This window comes from Hylobates moloch, unplaced genomic scaffold (assembly GCF_009828535.3).
Source record: "Hylobates moloch isolate HMO894 unplaced genomic scaffold, HMol_V3 SCAFFOLD_2, whole genome shotgun sequence".
Taxonomy (NCBI): domain Eukaryota; kingdom Metazoa; phylum Chordata; class Mammalia; order Primates; family Hylobatidae; genus Hylobates; species Hylobates moloch.
The window spans coordinates 5,901,657-5,921,440 of NW_026652277.1; the positions used below are offsets into that span (position 1 = coordinate 5,901,657).

General features: G+C 52.3%; 1 protein-coding gene across 1 annotated transcript in view; it reads left to right on the forward strand.

Moving 5' to 3' along the window:
* Positions 1-2,702: 2,702 nt before the first annotated feature.
* Positions 2,703-19,784, forward strand: part of PFKFB3 (6-phosphofructo-2-kinase/fructose-2,6-biphosphatase 3) — a 94,120-nt gene continuing 77,038 nt past the window's right edge. Inside the window, exon 1 of the mRNA XM_032151194.2 lies at positions 2,703-2,827. Coding sequence (XP_032007085.1) covers positions 2,812-2,827 — 16 coding nt within the window. The 5' untranslated portion in view covers positions 2,703-2,811. The remainder of the gene's footprint in view (positions 2,828-19,784) is intronic.

The window sequence follows — 19,784 nt, forward strand, 5'->3', positions numbered from 1 at the left end:
CCAGTTTCACATTCAGTAATTTGCTAGAACAGCTCACAGAACTCAGGAAGGCACTTTACTGGTACTGGTTTATTATTAATATAAAGCATTGGACTCAGAACAGCCAGATGGAAAAGATGCTTAGGACGAGGGGAGGGGGGTGGAAGGCCAAGGGGCTTCCCCGTCCTCTCCAGGCTGCCACCCTCCCAACACACCTCCATGTGTTCACCAACCCAGAAATTCTCCACATTCCTTTTTTTTTTTTTTTTTGAGTCAGAGTCTGGCTCTGTCACCCAGGCTGGAGTGCAGTGGCATGGTCTCGGCCCACTGCAACCCCTGCTTCCTGGGTTCAAGCAATTCTCCTGCCTCAGCCTCCCGAGCACTGGGATTACAAGTGTCTGCCACCACGTCTGGCTAATTTTTGTACCTTTAGTAGAGACAGGGTTTCACCATGTTGACCAGGCTGGTCTCAAACTCCTGACCTCCAGTGATCCACCCACCTCGGCCTCCCAGTGCTGGGATTACAGGCGTGAGCCACGGTGCCTGGCTCACATTCTGTCATTTGGGGCTCTTTTTTTTTTTTTTTTTGGATTGATTATGTAGACATGATTGATTAATCACTGACCTTTGGTGATTAACTTAATCTCCAGCCCCTCTCCCCTCCCCAAAGGTCAGAGGTCTGAGCTGAAAGTTCTGACTAATTCCAGCTCCCAGCCCCCATCCTAGAGCTGCCCAGTCCTCTCATTGACATTCAAAAAACACTCATCCCTCTGGAGATCCCAAGGGTTTTAGAAGCTCTGGACCAGAAAACAGGATCAAAGACCAAATATCCAGCCACGGCACCATCCACCTCTGAGGGCATGTGCTCTGGCCTTACTATGACAGCCGCGGCGGCGAGTCTGATACAGGCAGGATGATGCATGCTTTATCTGGAACCCTTGGTCTTGGATTAAACATGTCTTCTGTAGCAGGTAAGTCCATGGAGCTAAGTCCAGGTCCACCTGCCATTGCAATTATGGCAGGGAAAAGGACAGAGGGAGCTGACGATTACACCTAACTTCGAATTTGGGGCGCCCTTCTGTTCCCCCACTTCCTGCTCTGCTGACACACCCCCAAAGGCGGTGGCGCAGAAGCTGAAGTCAGGGCTCAGGACTTCATCTACAGCCAGGCCCACGAGCAGGGTCTGTTCTGAAGGCTCCACCAACAGCTCTGTCCCAAGCCAACTGGCAAGACACCGTCCCACCCCACAGTGGCTTCCTCCCCGTGGCATCATCTCCCTTCCAAAGAGGGAGGAATTTGGACTATTACCCACGAACGGTAGCAGGCTAAGAAACAAATTATGATTATGAAAGATTAAAGGAAAAAAAAAAACCACCCACACATACTGGCTGTACCTTTCCTGCATGATTTTTGCCACCGCATGGAAAGCGGGCCAATTGCTATTTGCACGGGTGTTTTAAATATCAGGAGATCAGGAGATTTGCTCCTGACATCATTGTTTTTCAAAATGCAACAGAAAATAGCACTTTTCACAACAATTAACTGTTAACTGGCTCCAAAGAAGGTCTGCTTTTTAGACATTTGGGAGGAATAAAAGGCATCTTCTCAGATGTTGGCCTTTGCAGAGGCAAGGTCAGTGGTGCTGGGAGGTGACTCCCTGCATTTCCGTATGTCCGTTTCTTAAGTCGCACTATTACTTCCCTTGAGTAAGGGACGTAATATTAAGTAATATTTATTGAGCTGTGTGTGAGACTGTTCCAGGCTCCGGGAAAACAGCGAACAAAATAAAAAAAATTGGCTGCTTTCATAGACCCCACACACTTTGAATAAGCACATAGGGATTCGGTCAGGCTGTGACCCGTGCGTTGGAGAGAAGGCAGCCGGCGGGACGCGGAGGGGTCGAGGTTAAACCGAGGCAGTGGGGAGGCGGCCCCCAGTGAAAGATGCGAGTTTCTGGGGTGCTCCCTCTAGCCAGCAGTTAATTTCAATTCTGCCGGGCGCGGTGGCTCACGCCTGTAATCCCAGCACTTTGCGAGGCCGAGGTGGGCGGATCACTTTAAGTCAGGAGTTCCCGACCAGCCTGGGCAACATGACAATACCCGTCTCTACAAAAAACATTTAGAAAAATTATCTGGGCGTGGTGGCGCACGCCTGTAATCCCACTGCACTCCAGCTTGGGCGACAGAGTGCGATCCTGTCTCAAAACACACACACACGCACACACACACACACAAACACACACACACACAAACAACAAACAAAAAAAGAAAGAAAAAAGAAAAAGAAAAAATTACACAATTTCAGTTTGTTCAATTTGAGTCAGCTGGTGATTTGAGAGTGTCCCCTGTGCCCGTAGGACATAAAAGTAAAAATGGGATGGAATTCCCTCAGGTCCCGTCCTTCGGGAAGGACGGCTCGGAACAGCCCAAGAGAGCAAAAGGAGTTGGTTTCTTCCTGCACCACTTTTCCCCTGTCCCGTGGAGTCCGCAAGGCAGGCGGCAGCTCTGAGGCCGGCAAGTTCCGCGTCTGGGGGGCTGCGGGCCGCCCCTGCGGGACCTGGGGGAACTGGGCGGGACAGGGCGGCCCGGCCCACAACCCCGGCTTCCCCCAGCAGCCCGAGGGCGCCCGGAGCTCACGGCTGGCACCGCCCCGCGCTTCCTGCCGGCGGATCCTCCTCCGCGCCGTGACGCGCCAGGCTTTGACCAAATATGTCCCTTTCCCCTCCCTCTCCCGCCCCGCCGCCCGCAGGCGCCCCGAGCCGCGGGGCTGCCGCTTGGACGTCGTCCTGTCTGGGTGTCGCGGGCCAGCCCCGCGGGGAGCGCCCCCGGCGCGATGCCCTTCAGGAAAGGTAGGAGTCCCGGTGACGCGGCCCACGCCCCCAGCGCGCGCGGGGACCTGAGCGGCCGCCTGTGGGTACCCGAGCCTCGGGTCCTCGCCAGGCGCGGAAGCGCTGTACACCCGGGCTGCGGCGGTGCCGCCCCGGGCCGAGCGAGACGCGCTCCGCCTTGTCCCCTCCGCCCTGCGCTGCGCCCCGGACCCGCGTGTCCCTCCAGATCCGCACTGTCTCCTCCGGTCCTGCGTGTCCCCTCCGGCCCCGCGCGTCCCCCTCCGGCCCCGCGCGTCCCCCTCCGGCCTCGCGTCTCCTCTCCGGCCCGGCGTCTCCTCTGCAGCCCCGCATTGTGCCTCCAGACCCGCGCTACCTCCTCCAGACCCGCGCGTCCCCTCTGGCGACTCCGCGGCCGCCACCACGTGCCCGAGCCGGGGGCGGCACTTGCAGCGAATTCCCGCTTCCCGCTGCGCTCCAGCCCCGGGCCGCAGATAGACCAGGGCCCCCGATAGACCAGAGCCCCCGACCCGGAGAGACCCGGAGGGCGGCGGGGCCCGGGGTCCTGAGGGCGGGAGCGGTGAGCTCGGGGGCACGGAGAGGGGCAGCGGGGCGCGGGAGGTAGGCAGCTTGGGCCTGAGTCCCGCCTCTGCCCCTCCCGCCCTCTGACCCCGGCGCAGTCATTTCAGCCCCCAGCCTCCGTTGCCTCCTGGGCAAAACCGACGGATGGATAGGGACCGCCGCGTGAGGATGGGAGCCGTCCCCAGAAAAGCAAACTCAGGCCCGCTGATGAGCGCGGCCCGGCCCCTCCTGCAGGGGCTGCCGTCTGCCTTCTCCGCCCTGCGTGCCGGGACTGCCAGAAAGGCCCGGCTACCTCATGTTCCCTACCCGCACCGGGGCGGGGGGCGGTCCCAGCCACTGGACCCCGGTTTACAGGCCGGGTGGTTGGAGGCCCAGCACTGCCCAGAGCCCTGGGCCACTCTCAGCTCAAAGACCCCGGAGAGAAGTGGGAGCTGCAGAAGTGTGGGGAGGGGGGCCTCGATTTGACTTTCAAATCAGAGTTGTGTTTGGATTGGGAGGGGTTGAGCTCTGGTGATGATTGTCACTCAATACCCGAGACTCCCCCACTGCGACCTGGGCACACTAAGGACGTTGAGGAGTGGCTGTGTGTGTGTGGGGGGAGGAGCCTGGCCTCCCCTGGCACTGGGCCTGTGCTGTGTCGTCTCTCCCTCCCCGCACCCACCCCTCTGCCTCTCTTCTCTCATAACTCAGAGGCACGGCCAGCGTGATGCTACGGTTGCTTGGAGGCTGTACTGGACATGTTTTTCAAACAGAGGGTGCCTAGGTATCAGCGTGGACTCCTGGCAGTGAAGGTGGCTGCTGACTCTCCTGTCCCGTTGGGGTAGGGAGATGGGGAGGGTGGCCAGAAGGAAGGTGACAGCCAGCAAGCAGGGGCTCTGCCACTCCTCTGTCAGTTGGACACGTTTAGTCCCACGGCCACTGTCCTCGGTGTCTCCATTAATCCAGGTATGATGTGGCCACCTTGACTCTCTGGGTTCTCTGGAGGCTCTCAGAGTGTCCCTCCCCCCCACTCATTAACTGCAGGGGACAATCATTTATCTCTGACTTCATCACTTCTGCCCACTTTTGTCGATGTGGGCTCTGGTTGGGAAACTCCTAAAAGGCTCAGACTTCTGTTTACTTGTTAGGGCCCTCAGTACAGAGCCTTATGCGGCAAAGTATTAAATAGCCAAGCTGCTAATGTATTGTTTGCATATGAACATTTTGCTTTATGACAACGTATTTTAGTGTATTATTAGATCACACAGGGCAAAACATTTGCAACCAAGGTAAGCTTTGGTTTTGTTGGTTATTGTTATCATTGTTTAATCTGAAGAGACCTTGCTGCATGAAGAGGAAAACGTTATCCTTCCATTTGGCAGATGCTACTTCCTGGAGGTCCCAGGGTGTAAGAAACAGTGTTGCTTGGCATAAGTGCTGTCTGCATTTCCCAGACGCCCTGGTGTGAGCCAGGGCGCAGGCTCTTGGAGGCCTTATCTAGGCAGAGCTTCCTCAGTTGCAGGTGCGACTTCTCACTTAGAAGTAAGCACAGCAAGTGGGAACTGTAGGAAGCCAGGCCGTGGCTGGGTTTGGTGCTGAGCCATGGTCTGAAGCTGCCTGGAGGGGACGAGGTCCTCCTGTGAGGGACAGCACGGCGCCTCAACCCTCACGGATGGAGGTGCAGGACACGCCAGTGCAGCTACTCTTCTGTATGTTTTGACCTTTGAGCCATCTGAATGTGTTAACTATTCAGAAAAGTAACTTAAAAATTGGGAAATGAAAAGACTTTGCTGCCCTGTTCCCAAAACCAAGAGAAGCCATCTGGAGAAGGCGTCTGTCCTCTGCGGGCTGGAAGCCGAGCAGGGACAGCTGTGGATTCCCTCCCCAGGCTGCGCTTCTGCCTCTTGACAAGCTTCAGACTTTGGGATCAGCTCCTTCAGGGGCCCGGCGGGTACCAGGCAAGTCGAGGAGTTTAACGATGGGGAGATTTGGGTAGGAGATAGGAAAACCGGAAGGGATAGTGCAGAGCCCTGGGCATTAGCACCTCGAGGTTTAAAATGTCAAGTGGCAGAGCCAAAACTAGGGACAGCCTGACAGGGACTGTGGCCTCTGTTGGAGGGGCAGGCAGTGTGTGGCCTGCAGAGGGGGAGCTGGGAGAATCCTCACCTAGACCTCACTCCTTCCTCCCTCTGATCTCATGGCTTTGGCAGCCAGAGGACCAGGGAGCCTGACGGGGTGGTCCATACAGGGGAACCTGATGGGGTGGTCCATACAGGGGAGCCTGACAGGGTGGTCCATACAGGGGAGCCTGATGGGGTGGTCCATACAGGGGAGTCTGACGGGGTGGTCCATACAGGGGAGCTTGATGGGGTGGTCCATACAGGGGAGCCTGCTGGGACACAGAGCTGGGTGGCTTTCCCTTTTGGAGGAGAGAGGGTCTTCAGGGTACAACAGAGAAGCAACCAAAGATCTTAGGTGCTGGTCTTGTCCCTCACTTATGGGAGGAACCAGTGGACAACTACTGAATGTAGTTACGGGAAAGGTGAGTGGTTGTGTACCACCACATTGTTCATTCATTCTCTAGATTGGGCACTTGCTATGCACCAGCACATGCTAGGTACCAGCTGCACAGCAAGACATGGCGTCTCCTCCCTGGAGCCCACCTCCCGTGCTCTCCAGCAAGTGCCAGGGAGGGGAGTCAGAAGTCCCAGTGCAGAGCAGTTCTCAGTAGGAGGCCCCACCTGAGGAGGCTGAACTCCGCATTGAGGGGGTGTGACAATGGTTGACCTCCTGGACTGTCACACAGGCTGTGGTTGGGTTGGTGCTATGGTGCTGGCTAGAATGGAGCCAGAGGGACTTAGACCTCATATTCCACTTGTCCAACATGGACCGCAGTGGTATGGCACGTGGTAGGCAGGAACCGTATCAGGTGGGTGGTGGCTGCATCTGGGCCGTGTCCCCTATGCTCAGCGTGAGGCTGGAGCAGCAGCTGACAGTGGCAGTCCTGGCCCAGATGGGGGAAGGATGGTGCGAGCATTGCGTTCAGGGCTCACAGCTCTTCCTGTGGGTCTCCAGGGTGACGGTGGTTAGAGTGGGAGGAAGGTCTGCGTCTTTGGCCAATCTGTCTAGAAGAAGGAAAAGTTAGTATCTTGATGTGGAACATAAAAGAAATTCATGAGAAGAAAAGGAGGCAGGAAGCACTTCAGCTGGACATGGAGAGGAAAGCCATGCCTATCATGACTAACTTTGGGAACCACAATGGAGGGACGCTGGGGCAGTTCTTCCTCTGCAAGAACTTCTCTCCTTAGAAATCGAATAGATGGGCCGGCGTGGTGGCTCATGCCTGTAATCCCAGCACTTTGGGAGGCTGAGGTGGGAGGATCACTTAAGGCCAGGAATTTGAGACCAGCCTAGACACCATAGCGAGACCCTCTCTCTACCAAAAAAATTAAAAATCAGCTGGGGGTGGTGGCGTGAACTTGTAGTCCCAGCTACTCTGGAGACTGAGGTGGGAGGATTGCTTGAGCCCAGGAGTTCAAGGCTGCAGTGAGCTACGATCACACCACTGCACTCCAGCCTGGGTGACAGAGCCAGACCCTGTCTCTCTAAAGAGAAATAAATAAGATAGATGGTGTAGACGGTGACTCATCTCAGGTGATGGAGGCGTGGCTCTGCTAAGAGACTGTGGTCTTGAATAAATTGTTGAGGTCCTTTTCAAGTCTAGAATCCTATAAAAATGTCTTCAGACAGCAGTGTTCCAAGGATTTTTGCACATTCCATCTTCAGAGGGACAAGGGAATAGCAGGTGAAAGTTCTAATAATAAATAACAATAAGGCCAGGTGCGGTGGCTCACACCTGTAATCCCAGCACTTGGGAGGCCGAGGCGGGTGGATCACCTGAGGTCAGGAGTTTGAGACCAGGCTGGCCAACATGGTGAAACCCTGTCTCTACTAAAAATCCAAAAATTAGCCAGGGGTGGGGGCAGGCGCCTGTAATTCCAGCTACTTGGGGAGCTGAGGCAGCAGAATCACTTGAACCCAGGAGGTGGAGGTTGCAGTGAGCCAAGATCGTGCCACTGCACTCCAGCCTGGGCGACAGAGTGAGACTCCTTCTCAAACAAAACAAAACAAAACAAAAACAAAAAACAAAACAAAACAAAACAAAAAACAACAACAATACGATACAAAATGCACTGTGTGGGATGTGAGGGCAATCTGGCCGTGACATCTGTCACCCCAGTGATCACCAGGGTTGATTTGGCTGATCTGGCTGGCTAGGTGGGTGTCCCCTTCCTCCCTCACCACTCCATGTGTGTCCCTCCCGAAGCTGTGCGCTCGGTCCAAGAGGACAACCATCCCCAATAGAGGAGGACTCGTCTTCAGTCAAGGGTACACGGGTAGCTGCGCTCCCCTGTTAGAACCTCCAAACAAGCTCTCAAAATGTACTGTGTGACCTTATCATAATATCCTCCAGTTCCATCCCAAGGATTTCACTCTTTTTTATGGCCAAGTAGTATTCCATGTTGTATATGTAGATTTTCTGTATCCATTCATCTGTTGTTGGACACCTAGGTTGATTCCATGTCTTGGCCGTTGTGAATAGCGCTGCAACAAACATGGGGTGTGGATGTCTCTTCATGCCTTTTAAGTTCATGCCTTTTCTGTCACCTTTTCCATTGATTCTATGCACATAGCAGCTCTTGCAGGCATATCTTGTCCCATAACCAGACCAGAACACTCATTTGTTCTCAGAATGCTTTCTGCATGGTAACTTGGAGAGCTGTTTGAGTTACAGTCTATACCTCATGCTTATATTGGACCTGGTGGTAGCAAGTGTTTCATAAGTTCTTCTACTTTGTTAATGTGTCATTTTCTTTTGGAATGAGTAGTTGCAGAGCCACATTAAGATCCTTATAGGCCAGGCGTGGTGGCTCACGCCTGTAACCCAGCACGTTGGGAGGCTGAGTGAGGTGAGAGGATTACTTCAGACCAGGCATTTGAGACCAGCCTGACCAACATGGTGAAACCCTGTCTCTACTAAAAATACAAAAATTAACTGGGCGTGGTGGCGGACACCTGTAATCCCAGCTACTCAGGAGACTGAGGCACGAGAATCAATTGAACCTAGGAGGCGGAGGTTGCAGTGAGCTGAAATCATGGCCACTGCACTCCAGCCTGGGTGACAGAGCGAGACTGTCTCAAAAATAATAATAATAAATCCTTACAAACCCTAAATGCTGAAAGATGATGGCATCCCCCCACGCGTAATTTATTATTATTTTTTTATTTTAATTTTTTAATTTTTATTTTTTTGAGACGGAGTCTCGCTCTGTCGCCCAGGCTGGAGTGCAGTGGCGCAATCTCGGCTCACTGCAATCTCCGCCTCCCGGGTTCACGCCATTCTCCTGCCTCAGCCTCTCTGAGTAGCTGGGACTACAGGCGCCCGCCACCACGCCCGGCTAATTTTTTTGTATTTTTAGTAGAGATGGGGTTTCACCGTGGTCTCGATCTCCTGACCTCGTGATCCGCCCGCCTCAGCCTCCCAAAGTGCTGGGATTACAAGCGTGAGCCACCGCGCCCGGCTGAATAATTTAAAATAAAGACAATACTCAGGCTGTGTGTGGTGGCTCATGCCTGTAATCCCAGCGCTTTGGGAGGCCGAGGTGGGTGGATCAAGAGGTCAGGAGATCGAGACCATCCTGGCTAACACAGTGAAACCCCATCTCTACTAAAAAAAAAAATACAAAAAATTAGCCGGGCGTAGTGGCGGGTGCCTGTAGTCCCAGCTATTCGGGAGGCCGAGGCAGGAGAATGGCGTGAACCCGGGAGGTGGAGTTCGCAGTGAGCCGAGATTGCGCCACTACACTCCAGCCTGGGTGACAGAGCGAGACTCTGTCACAACAACAACAACAAAAAAGACAACACCCAGCCATAAATGTAGGGAAGATGAACACATTCCTGAATTTCACTATGGTCATCATTTGGTTCTTTTTTGGAAATACCAGATATCAAGTTCTAAATGCCACTGCCACCCAGGGCGGCAAGCATGGGCACTGTCTGCACGCTGGTTAGCCCAGCCCCAGACCCAAAAATACCAAGTGCTCCTAAGTCCTCAGGACTGCAGATCTCCCAAATTCCCAAGCACGCATTGCATTTCTCTGCCCGCTGTGAGTCTGTCCTTTAATTTCCCAGGTCACGGGGAGTTCCCAGGGCGGGGCCTGCATCTTCATCTTGGTCCAAGCACCCAGCACTGACACGGTGGTCTTCCTACTGCCTCAGCGTCTGCTGTGGACGCCTCTTGGGCTGGAAGCCCAATCACACTGTGTCCTCCTGTCCTTCCCAGTATTTGTACGTAGATGAAACTGGATAAAATGAACACGGGGAAAGGAGCCACAACGTCACAGGAGAAGCATGGGAAGTGTGGGGAGGACCCAGGCCATGGGGGACAGTGGGCAGGGAGGACATGCCCCAGGGAGGACGTGGTCTGAGGCCAGAGCCTTCCACCACCTCCTGGCCCCTCAACATCATGGCTCTCCGAGCATCTGCACATGGAGACCATTCGCTTTGCTCATTCTGCAGGACTGTGGTCATGTCTACAGATCCTTTGCTGCAGGGGACAGTTCTGGAAGCTGCTCAGGCAGGAGGGCACAGGTGGTAGGAATCGTGATGCAGGCTGCATGAAGTATGGGCGCTTCATGGAAGCCACTTAAGAGCACTTGGCCTCAGTTTACCCATCTGTCAAAGAAGGGTAAAGATCTCCATTTGGAGATCTGTGCTTCCTAATCGCTTGGATGCTTGTCACACACACCGAGTCTCCAGCCTCCCAGCCTTCCTGGCTAAGTCGGCTGCAGGAAGCAAAAGGAATTCCACCTGCACCTTTGTCCTCCAAAGACTTTGTCCTGGGCACATGGCCTGGTATCTCCCTGCACCTCCAGGTCAGAGGCTGGCCACATTTTCAGACAAGTGGCAAATGAGGAGGCCATGACCTTGAATTCTCCAGGCGACGTGCTCCTTCGGCTTTGACCCCAGGACTGAAATTTATGTCCAAAAAATGTCAGTGTTGGGATCTAAGCTCTTGAATGCACATTCTAGATTCTCTCCTATTAAGACAGCTTGGGGCCGGGTGCGGTGGCTCTCACCTGTAATCCCAGCACTTTGGGAGGCCGAGGCGGGTGGATCACTTGACGTCAGGAGTTTGAGACCAGCCTGACCAACATGGTGAAACCCCGTCTCTACTAAAAGTATGAAAAATTAGGCGGGTACGGTGGCGGGCACCTGTAATTTCAGCTACTCGGGAGGCTGAGGCAGGAGAATCGCTTGAATCTGGGGGGCGGAGGTTGCAGCGAGCCAAGATCGTGCCACTGCACTCCGGCCTGGGCGACAGAGCCAAACTCCGTCTCAAAACAACAAAAACAACAAAAAGCAAAAATTGCCTGTCATTCATGACTGCAGAGGAAGAGTTCCAAGATTTCTAGCTGGGCGGTTGAGACAGTGAACCAGGACAGCAGGGAGACAGACACAGGAAGGGAGCCCCAGTCTGTGGAACACCGTCCCACTTACCGCAGCTCCCCGCTGGCAGTGTGCATGACTCTTGGTGATATCTTGTGTGCGGGTCTGAGCTAGGGGGCCTGGCCCCAGGAAAGTCCGAGGTTCTGGTTGGGGCAGCTACAAGGTGTCTGAAGAGCAGTGGGGTTTGGTCGTCCTGGCACTTCCGCAAGCAGCCTTTCCAGCTGTAGCTCCGGAGGGTGCTCTGACATGACAGTTCAAAAACACACTTCCCCCTGGCCTGGGCTTCAACACTCACTTGTCAGAAAGTGAGGTCCTGTATGCCCCAGTCCTCGGCCAGAGAAGCAAGAAGCAGATTTCCCAGAGGCTGTGGCCCCTTGCATTGGTGAGGACACTGGGATGCTACCTCTGTTTGAGGGGTGACTGACAACTGTGCTTTCTTAGGGTGGCATTAGTCTGCTGTCGTGACTGTCTGCTTGAGATACTGACCCCTGGCGATCGGATTCTGGAAGTCCTCTCTGAGGCTGCTGAAGTCATCCCAGAGGCTTGTCCAGCCACAGGAGTGAAGAAAGATCCAATCAGGCAGGCAGGGGCAAACGGGAAGTCGGGAGGGTACCCTCCCCCCTCCCTGAGAAGTGTGGACTTTCAAAAGGAAGCGAGAAAGAGGAAGGTCTTGCCTAGGCATGGGGTAGACCTGTTTGATGCAGGTGGACTTCAGGGAAAGCTGGTCCTCAGTGCCATGGTGCTGTGACTGTCGGCGGCAGGCACTGGCTCACAGCCGTGGTGGGGATGCCTTGTTTCTCAGAAGGACAGAACCGCCCTCCTACAGCTCTTGTTCCTGGCTTCACATTACAATTAACTGGGGAGCTAAAAAAAAGAAAAAAAACCGATGCCCCAGAAATTCTGATTTGATAGTTTCTGCTTTGATGCCTAGACAAAAAATGTCCTGAAACAATACTTAACCTCAGACAATACTGTACACGCTGATGTTTTCTAGTCTGTTCCATTTCATTAAGAAAGATTCTGGTCTTATTCCAGTAAATTGATTTCAAGGCCACTAATGGGTGGTGACCCACACTTTTGAGATGCCTGTTCCGGGCATCAGCTCCCACTGCAGAGGCTGGGGAGCCGGACAGCTCCCTTCCCAGGCTCTGCAGTGGGAACCGATGCCTGGAACAATTCCTGCAGCCGGGCTCCAGTGTGATTCGGGTCCTGCGGCAAGTTCTAGGTGGTCCAAGTGAGGCAGACGCCTTGCTGCGGGCTTTACCCGTCCACACTTCTGTGGAGCCTCTGACCCTCCATGGAGGCTTCCCGAGCCAGGCAGCGGGGGAGGAAGCATCTGGTAGGAGGGTGGAAGGCATCACGATAACTAGCCACCTGCGAGGGCCAAATCTCTCTGGAACGTTTGCACAAGGAACATTCCAAACCCAGGAATGAAGGAGGGCTGCGGATCTGGTAGCTGAGGTAATTCAGTAGGAAAGCAAGAACTGTATGGCCAGGTGCAGTGGCACACACCCGCAGCCCCAGCTACTCCGGCGGCTGAGGTGGGAGGGTCGCTTGAGCCCAGGAGAGCGAGACCAGCCTGGGCAAGAGAGTGAGTTCCTGTCCCTACAAAGAAAAAATTAAAAAATTAGCTAGGTGTGGAGGCATGTGCCCGTAGTGCCAGCTACTTGGGAGGCTGAGGTGGGAGGATTGCCTGAGCCCAGGAAGTTGAGGCTGCAGTGAGCCTTGATCGTACCGCTGCACTTAAGCCTGGGCAACAGAATGAGACCTTGTCTTTAAAAAAAGAAAGAAGAGGCTGGGCACGGTGGCTCACGCCTGTAATCCCAGCACTTTGGGAGGCTGAGGTGGGCAGATCACCTGAGCTCAGGAGTTCGAGACTAGCTTGATCAACATGGTGAAACCCCATCTCTACTAAAAATACAAAACATTAGCTGGGCGTGGTGGTGGGTGCCTGTAATCCCAGCTACTCGGGAGGCTGAGGGAGGAGAATTGCTTGAACTGGAAGGCATTGAGCTGAGATCGTGCCACTGCACTCCGGCCTGGGAGACAGAGCAAGACTCTGTCTCAGAAAAAGAAAGAAAGAAAGAGAGAGAGAGAGAAAGGAAGGAAGGAAGGAAGAAAGAAAGAAAGAAAGAACGAACAAAGACAAGCAAGAAATGCAATTGAAAGGCCGATGGGCTGCCCTGCCCTGCGGATGCCTACCCTCATCTGTGGTGCAACTGAAGTCACTTCTGTAAGCTCTTCAGTCCTTTCAGCAGTGCCTAGTAGGCCAGGGGAGGATGTAAGTGCAGAGGCTGCGGCAGTGAACAAGACAGACAAACCTCGGCCATGCAGCTTACATGTGAATGGGGTGAGCCTGTGTGGCTTTGTCCTTGGCAGATGCTTTGAGTGGCTGGTAGGAGGTCATGGTGACCTCCCTGGGCTGGTGAGCAGGTGAATGCTGCATGTGTCAATGGATGTGAATGCCAAGAAGAAAATAACTCAGGAAAGAGGAGGGGGAGGGGCTGGGCGAGGTGACTCACGCCTCTAATCCCAGCATTTTGGGAGGCCGAGGCAGGCGGATCACTTGGGGTCAGGAGTTGGAGACCAGCTTGTACAACATGGTGAAACCCCGTCTCTATTGAAAATACAAAAATTAGCTGGGTGTGGAGGTGGATGCCTGTAGTCCCAGCTACTCAGGAGGCTGAGGCAGGATAATTGCTTGAACCTGGGAGGTGAGGTTGCAGTGAGCCGAGATCGCGCCACTGCACTCCAGCCTGGGAGACAGAGCGAGACTCCATCCAAAAAAAAAAAAGAGCGGAGAGAGGAAGTCAGGGACAGGGAGGGAGGATTGTGGTTGCACACAGGATGGTCACTCCAGGGGACATTTGGACCGAGACTGAGGGGAGTGAGGCAGCCTGATGGGAGTGAGGCAGCAGACAGTGCCATTAGCTCAGGAGCATGTCCAAATGGGGAAGTGTGAGGCAAAGGTCCTGTGGCCAGAGCAGCTGAGTGCAGGAGGAACCTGCGGGCCAGCACGGCTTCTGCAGGGTGAGAGGGTGGAAGCCAGGTGGACGCAGGCTTAGGAAGGGAGTGGCGGCTCAGCACTTCCTCATCTCCCACGGTAGGGCCTTGTTTGGCCTCTCACCTGGAGACGGGAAGGCCTGGGAGGGTTTTGGTGGAGGTGTGGGCTGAATTAATTTTTTTTTTTTTTTTTTTGAGACAGGGTCCCACTCTGTTGCCCAGGCTGGAGTGCAGTGGCGCATTCTCGGCTCACTGCAACCTCTGCCTCTCGAGTTCAAGCGATCCTCCTGCCTCAGCCTCCTGGGCAGCTGGGATTACAGGTGCATGCTACCACGCCCAGCTAATTTTTTTGTATTTTTAGTAGAAACGGAATTTCACCATGTTGGTCAGGCTGGTCTTGAACTCCTGAGTTCAAGTGATTTGTCCGCCTTGGCCTTCCAAAGTGCTGGGATTATAGGCGCGAGCCACGGCGCCTGCTGGGCTGAATTAACGTGATACCATAAAACGTCTTCACCACGGGTGGCTGCTCTCCTGAGAGCAGATTGTGGGGTGGCGGGGGAGGCAGGGAGACCAGGTGGGAGTCTCCGGGCCTGCTGCAGGTGGCTGGGATCAGGGTGGTGTTGGGGGTGGCTGGATTCTGAATATATTTAGGAGGCAGAGGCGGCAGGATTTGATGGATTCGCTGTGGGGTGAGAGAGAGTGAATCATGGGTAGCTCCCCCAGCTGCCTTCTGTCTGATCTAGGGAGATGCTGGGAGCCAGGTGGCCGAGGCTGTCGAGGCCTGGGTTGTAGTGAGCTGCGGGGAGCCCGCACTGCCACAGCAGCTGCACCTCCTCCAGGCCCTGTCCTTGGTAGAGGCTGTGAGTGGCCCATAGCAGGTCACGGTGACCTCCCTGAGCAGCTCTGTTTCTGTCCATGGTTCAAAAGCATGGGACCCAGTAAGTAGCCTTCCAGAAAAGTCCACTATGCCCCAGGTCAGTCATCAGACAGAGCCGTTTCAAGAAGAAAATGACTTGGACGATGGGGACTGACGCTCACTGCTACCGGCAAAGAATTCCGAAAGGTTCTGAGGGGTTTACGCCAGGCGCTGAGCATGCCCTCTTCCAAGCTGGGACAAAAGCACTTATGAGTTTTTTCTTTTTTGAGACGGAGTCCCGCTCTGTCGCCCAGGCTGGAGGGCAGTGGCGCGATCTCGGCTCACTGCAAGCTCTGCCTCCCGGGTTCACGCCATTCTTGTGCCTCAGCCTCCTGAATAGCTGAGATCACAGGCGCCCACCACCACACCTGGCCAATTTTTTTGTATTTTTGGTAGAGACAGGGTTTCACCGTGTTAGCCAGGATGGTCTCGATCTCCTGACCTCGCGATCCGCCTGTCTCAGCCTCCCAAAGTGCTGAGATTAAAGGCGTAAGCCACCGCGCCCGGCCGGGTTTTTTTCACTTTCCCAGTGTTTCCATGTAAATACTACACAATTACCAGCCAAATGTCTGTCCTTCCTCTGTTTCCAGGAAGACTTCCTGAACAGACCCCACCCAGGCACCTGCTGACCGGGTTCGCTTCCAAATCAGGGTACTGGCTCATCCTGGTTTGTTCAGATTTCCCCGGTTTTAACCTTGACAGTCAGGTCACCCCTACCTTCAGCTAACCCTGGTGCCACAGGCTTGTTGAAAGTTAGATGGCCTCATTGTAGAAAAATAGATTTAAAAACCTCATTCGTGTTTGAACACAAAAAGAAAGAATAAGAAAGTAGACTTTATGGCCCTGGGTTACTGGCTTGAAACTTTGGAAGATATTTTTCTTTCTTAAAATGTTTTTATGTTTAGGAGATATTAGTGCAGATTTTCTACTGGCATATAGTGAACATCCTACCCAATAGGCAATTTTTCAACCCTCACCCCCGCTACCATCCTCCCATCTTTTGGAGTCTCCAATGTCTATTATTCCATCTTGTGTGTCCGTGTGTTACCCATTGTTTAGCTCCCAAAGAAGAGACATTATATATATGTACATATATATGTAATATATATATATGTATGTGTGCATGTGTGTGTGTGTGTGTGTGTGTGTATTTTTAGAGGCAGGGTTGTGATCTGTCTCCCAGGCTGGAGTGCAGTGGCACGATCATGGCTCACTGCAACCTCCACCTCCCAGGCTCAAGCAATCCTCTTGCTTCAGCATCGAGTAGCTGGGACCGCAGGTGTGCGCCACCACAGTCTGCTTTTTTTTAAACTTTTTGTGGAGACAAAGTCTCCTTGTGTTGCCCAGGCTGGTGTCCAACTCTTGGGCTCAAATGATCCTCCCACCTTGGCCTCCCAAAGTGCCGGGATTATAGGCATGTGTCATCACGCCCAGCCTCCAAAGAAGAGCAAATTCGCTTTTAATTAAGTTAATTAATTAATTAATTAATTACTTTTTATTTATCTTTTTTGAGATGGAGTCTCGCTTTGCTGCCCAGGCTGATGTGCAGTGGCACAATCTTGGCTCACTCCAACCTCTGCCTCCCAGATTTTAAGTGATTCTCCTGCCCCGGCCTCCCACCACCACGATGCCAGGCTAATTTTTGTATTTTTAGTAGAGATGGGGTTTTGCCATGTTGGCCAGTCTGATCTTGAACCCCTAACCTCGTGATTCGCCCACCTTGGCCTCCCAAAGTGCTGGGATTAGAGTTGTGAGCCGCCATGCCTGGCCCAAATTCTCTTTTTAAAGTGTCTGGGCTGGGTGTGGTGACTCATGCCTCCTCACTTTGGGAGGCTGCGGCAGGTGGATCACCTGAGGACAGGAGTTCAAGGCCAGCCTGGGCAACATGGCAAACCCTCTTCTCTACTAAAAATACAAAAATTAGCCGGGCGTGGTGGCGGGCATCTGTAATCCCAGCTACTTGAGAGGCTGAGGCAGGAGAATCGCTTGATCCTAAGAAGTAGAGGTTGCAGTGAGCCAAGATTGTGCTACTGCACTCCAGCCTGGGCCACAGAGCGAGACTCCGTCTGAAAAAAATAAAAATAAATGACAAAAAATTTAAAAAAGCAATTCTGCCAGGCTTATTAGAAAATGGAAACAAGGATTTTGTCATCAACTTGCTGCCTCATAATAACAGCAAAGGAATCTGAATCTGTAAATAGTTGTGTCTTTTGTGAAAAATTCTAGAAGTTGAATGTCATCCGTTTATAATAAATGAGTCAGCGTGTGGTCCTCCAAGAATCTTGTCTGCTATTGTCACCCCATTTCCCGGGTCCTGTTTATAAATGGGGTATGACAAAGGTTTTGTTCAAATCCTGGATTATAGAAAGGCTTTTTCATTTATGATTTCAGTGAAGCAAAAGGTCATGTTATCATGACTGCTTTATAGGAAATGGATTTCTTAACCTCCTAAAACTTTTGAAAATTCATTTTTGGATGAGTAATAGGTAACACATGGCCTAACAGTGAATCCCAATCCACGTTATGGAAAAACCGACTTGAGTGAATAAGCAGGCAGTCCATTGTGTCTCTGTGGTTGTGTTCTATTCTCTGGCTTCTGTGAGAAATAACTGAATGACTGGTAAAGCCTTTTAAAAGTCAGGCAGTGTGTAACAAAAGGAAATAAAGAAACTTCACCTCTTTAGTGATCAGGAAAATGCAGATTGAGACCAAAATGAAGACATGTTTCACTGTATGTGCCGGGTAGAAATGAGGAAACCTGATGGCTTTCGGCATCGACAGAATGTGGACCACAAAAGCCCCTCACACATTGCTGGTGGGCCGATAAGTGGTGCAAATGCCTTGGAGGCAGTTTGGTCTTTTCTTTGGTGTAAAGTTGAAATCACATACTTCGGCTGGGTGCGGTAGCTCACGCCTGTAATCCCAGCACTTTGGGAGGCCGAGGCAGGCGGATCGCCTGAGGTCAGGAGTTCAAGACCAGCCTGGTCAACATGGTGAAACCCCATCTCCACTAAAAATACAAAAAATTAGCCGGGCATGATGGCATACACCTGTAGTCCCAGCTACTCCGGAGGCTGAGGCAAGAGAATCGCTTGAACCTAGGAGGTGGAGGCTGCAGTGAGCTGAAATCGCAGTGCCACTGCACCCTAGCCTGGGTGACAAAGCAAGACTCCATCTCAAAAAAAAAAAAAAAAAAAAAAAAAAGAATCATCTACTCTGAAACCAGCAATACCGCTCCTAGTATTGCTGATGTTCACACAGTCATGTTCATAGCAGCACTCTCATAGAAAAACCTTTACACAGCACAAATGCACTTTGACAGGAGGATAAATTATTCTTAGCATATCCACACAGGGCAATATTATAAATAAGCTACGCTCAAATAGACAGCAACTCTCAATATTGTTGATGACTATTAAAAAATCCCAAAACAGGTCAGGTGCTCTGACTCTTGCTTGTAATCCCAGCACTTTGAGAGATGGAGGTAGGCAGATCCCTTGAGGTCAGGAGTTCGAGATCAGCCTGCCCAACATGGTGAAACCCTGTTTCTACTAGAAATACAAAAATTAGCCGGGCATGGTGATGGGCACCTGTAATGCCAGCTACTCGGGAGGCTGAGGCAGGAGAATCGCTTGAACCTGGGAGGCGGAGGTTGCAGTGAGCCAAGATCGTGCCACTGCACTCCAACCTGGGTAACAGAGCAAGACTCTGTCTCAATTTAAAAAAAAAACAAAAAGGGCGTGGTGGCTCACATCTGTAATCCCAGCACTTTGGGAGGCTGAGGCGGGGGGATCACCTGAGATCAGGAGTTCAAGACCAGCCTGACCAACATGTAGAAACCCGTCTCTACTAAAAATACAAAAAAAATTAGCCGGGTGTGGTGGTGCATGCCTGTAATCCCAGTTACCCGGGAGGCTGAGACAGGAGAATCGCTTGAACCCGGGAGGAGGAGGTTGCAGTGAGCCGAGATTACACCATTGCACTCCAGCCTGGGCAACAAGAGTGAAACTCCGTCTGGGGAAAAAAAAAAAAAAAAAAAACCCGAAAAAACAAAAACCAAAAACATCAAAATCTTACATATGGTAAGGTACTTTTTATTTATTTATTTATTTATTGAAACAAGGTCTCGCATTGTCACCTAGGCTGGAGTGCAGTGACTCACTGTAGCTTTGACCTGCCAGGCTCAAGCAATGCCCCCCCCACCTCAGCCTCCCCAGTTGCTATGACTTTAGGTGTGTGCCACCATGCCTGGCTATTTTTTCTTTTTTAAAATAGAGACAAGGTCTTGCCATCTTGCCCAGGCTGGTCTTGAACTCCTAGACTCAAGCAATCCTCCTGCCTCAGCCTCTCAAAGTGCTGGGATTACAGGCATAAGCTACCATGCCTGGCCTATGATACTTTTTTAACATAAAATTAAAACAACTAAAACTAAATAATGCTTTTTAGGAATATATACATAATAAAACTATATATTTTTACAAGATTCAGGATAATGGTTACTCCCATTTGAAGGGAGGCAGAAGCAGAGGATGGGAGAATATACAAATACATGTCACTTAATGTCAATAATTGAGATGTCAATTGGCTGATGGGGTCATAGTTGTCTGTTATATTAAACAAACAAATACAAAAGAGGGCCATTCAGGGATCAGTGATGAGAGCCTGAGATGAAGCGAGGACGGTGATTGCTCCCACACCCTCTCTACCTGAGGTCCAGAAAGCAAGAAAGAATGAAGAGTTCCCTTTTGACTTGTTACAAGATCGACAGTTTCCTGGGTGCGGTGGCTCACGCCTGTAATCCCAGCACTTTGGGAGGCTGAGGCAGGCAGATCACCTGAAGTCAGGAGTTCGAGACAGCCTGACCAACATGGTGAAACCCTATATACTAAAAATACAAAAAAATTAGCTGGGCATAGTGGCACGCACCTGTAATCCCAGCTACTCAGGAGGCTGAGGCAGGAGAATTGCTTGAACCCGGGAGGCGGAGGCTGC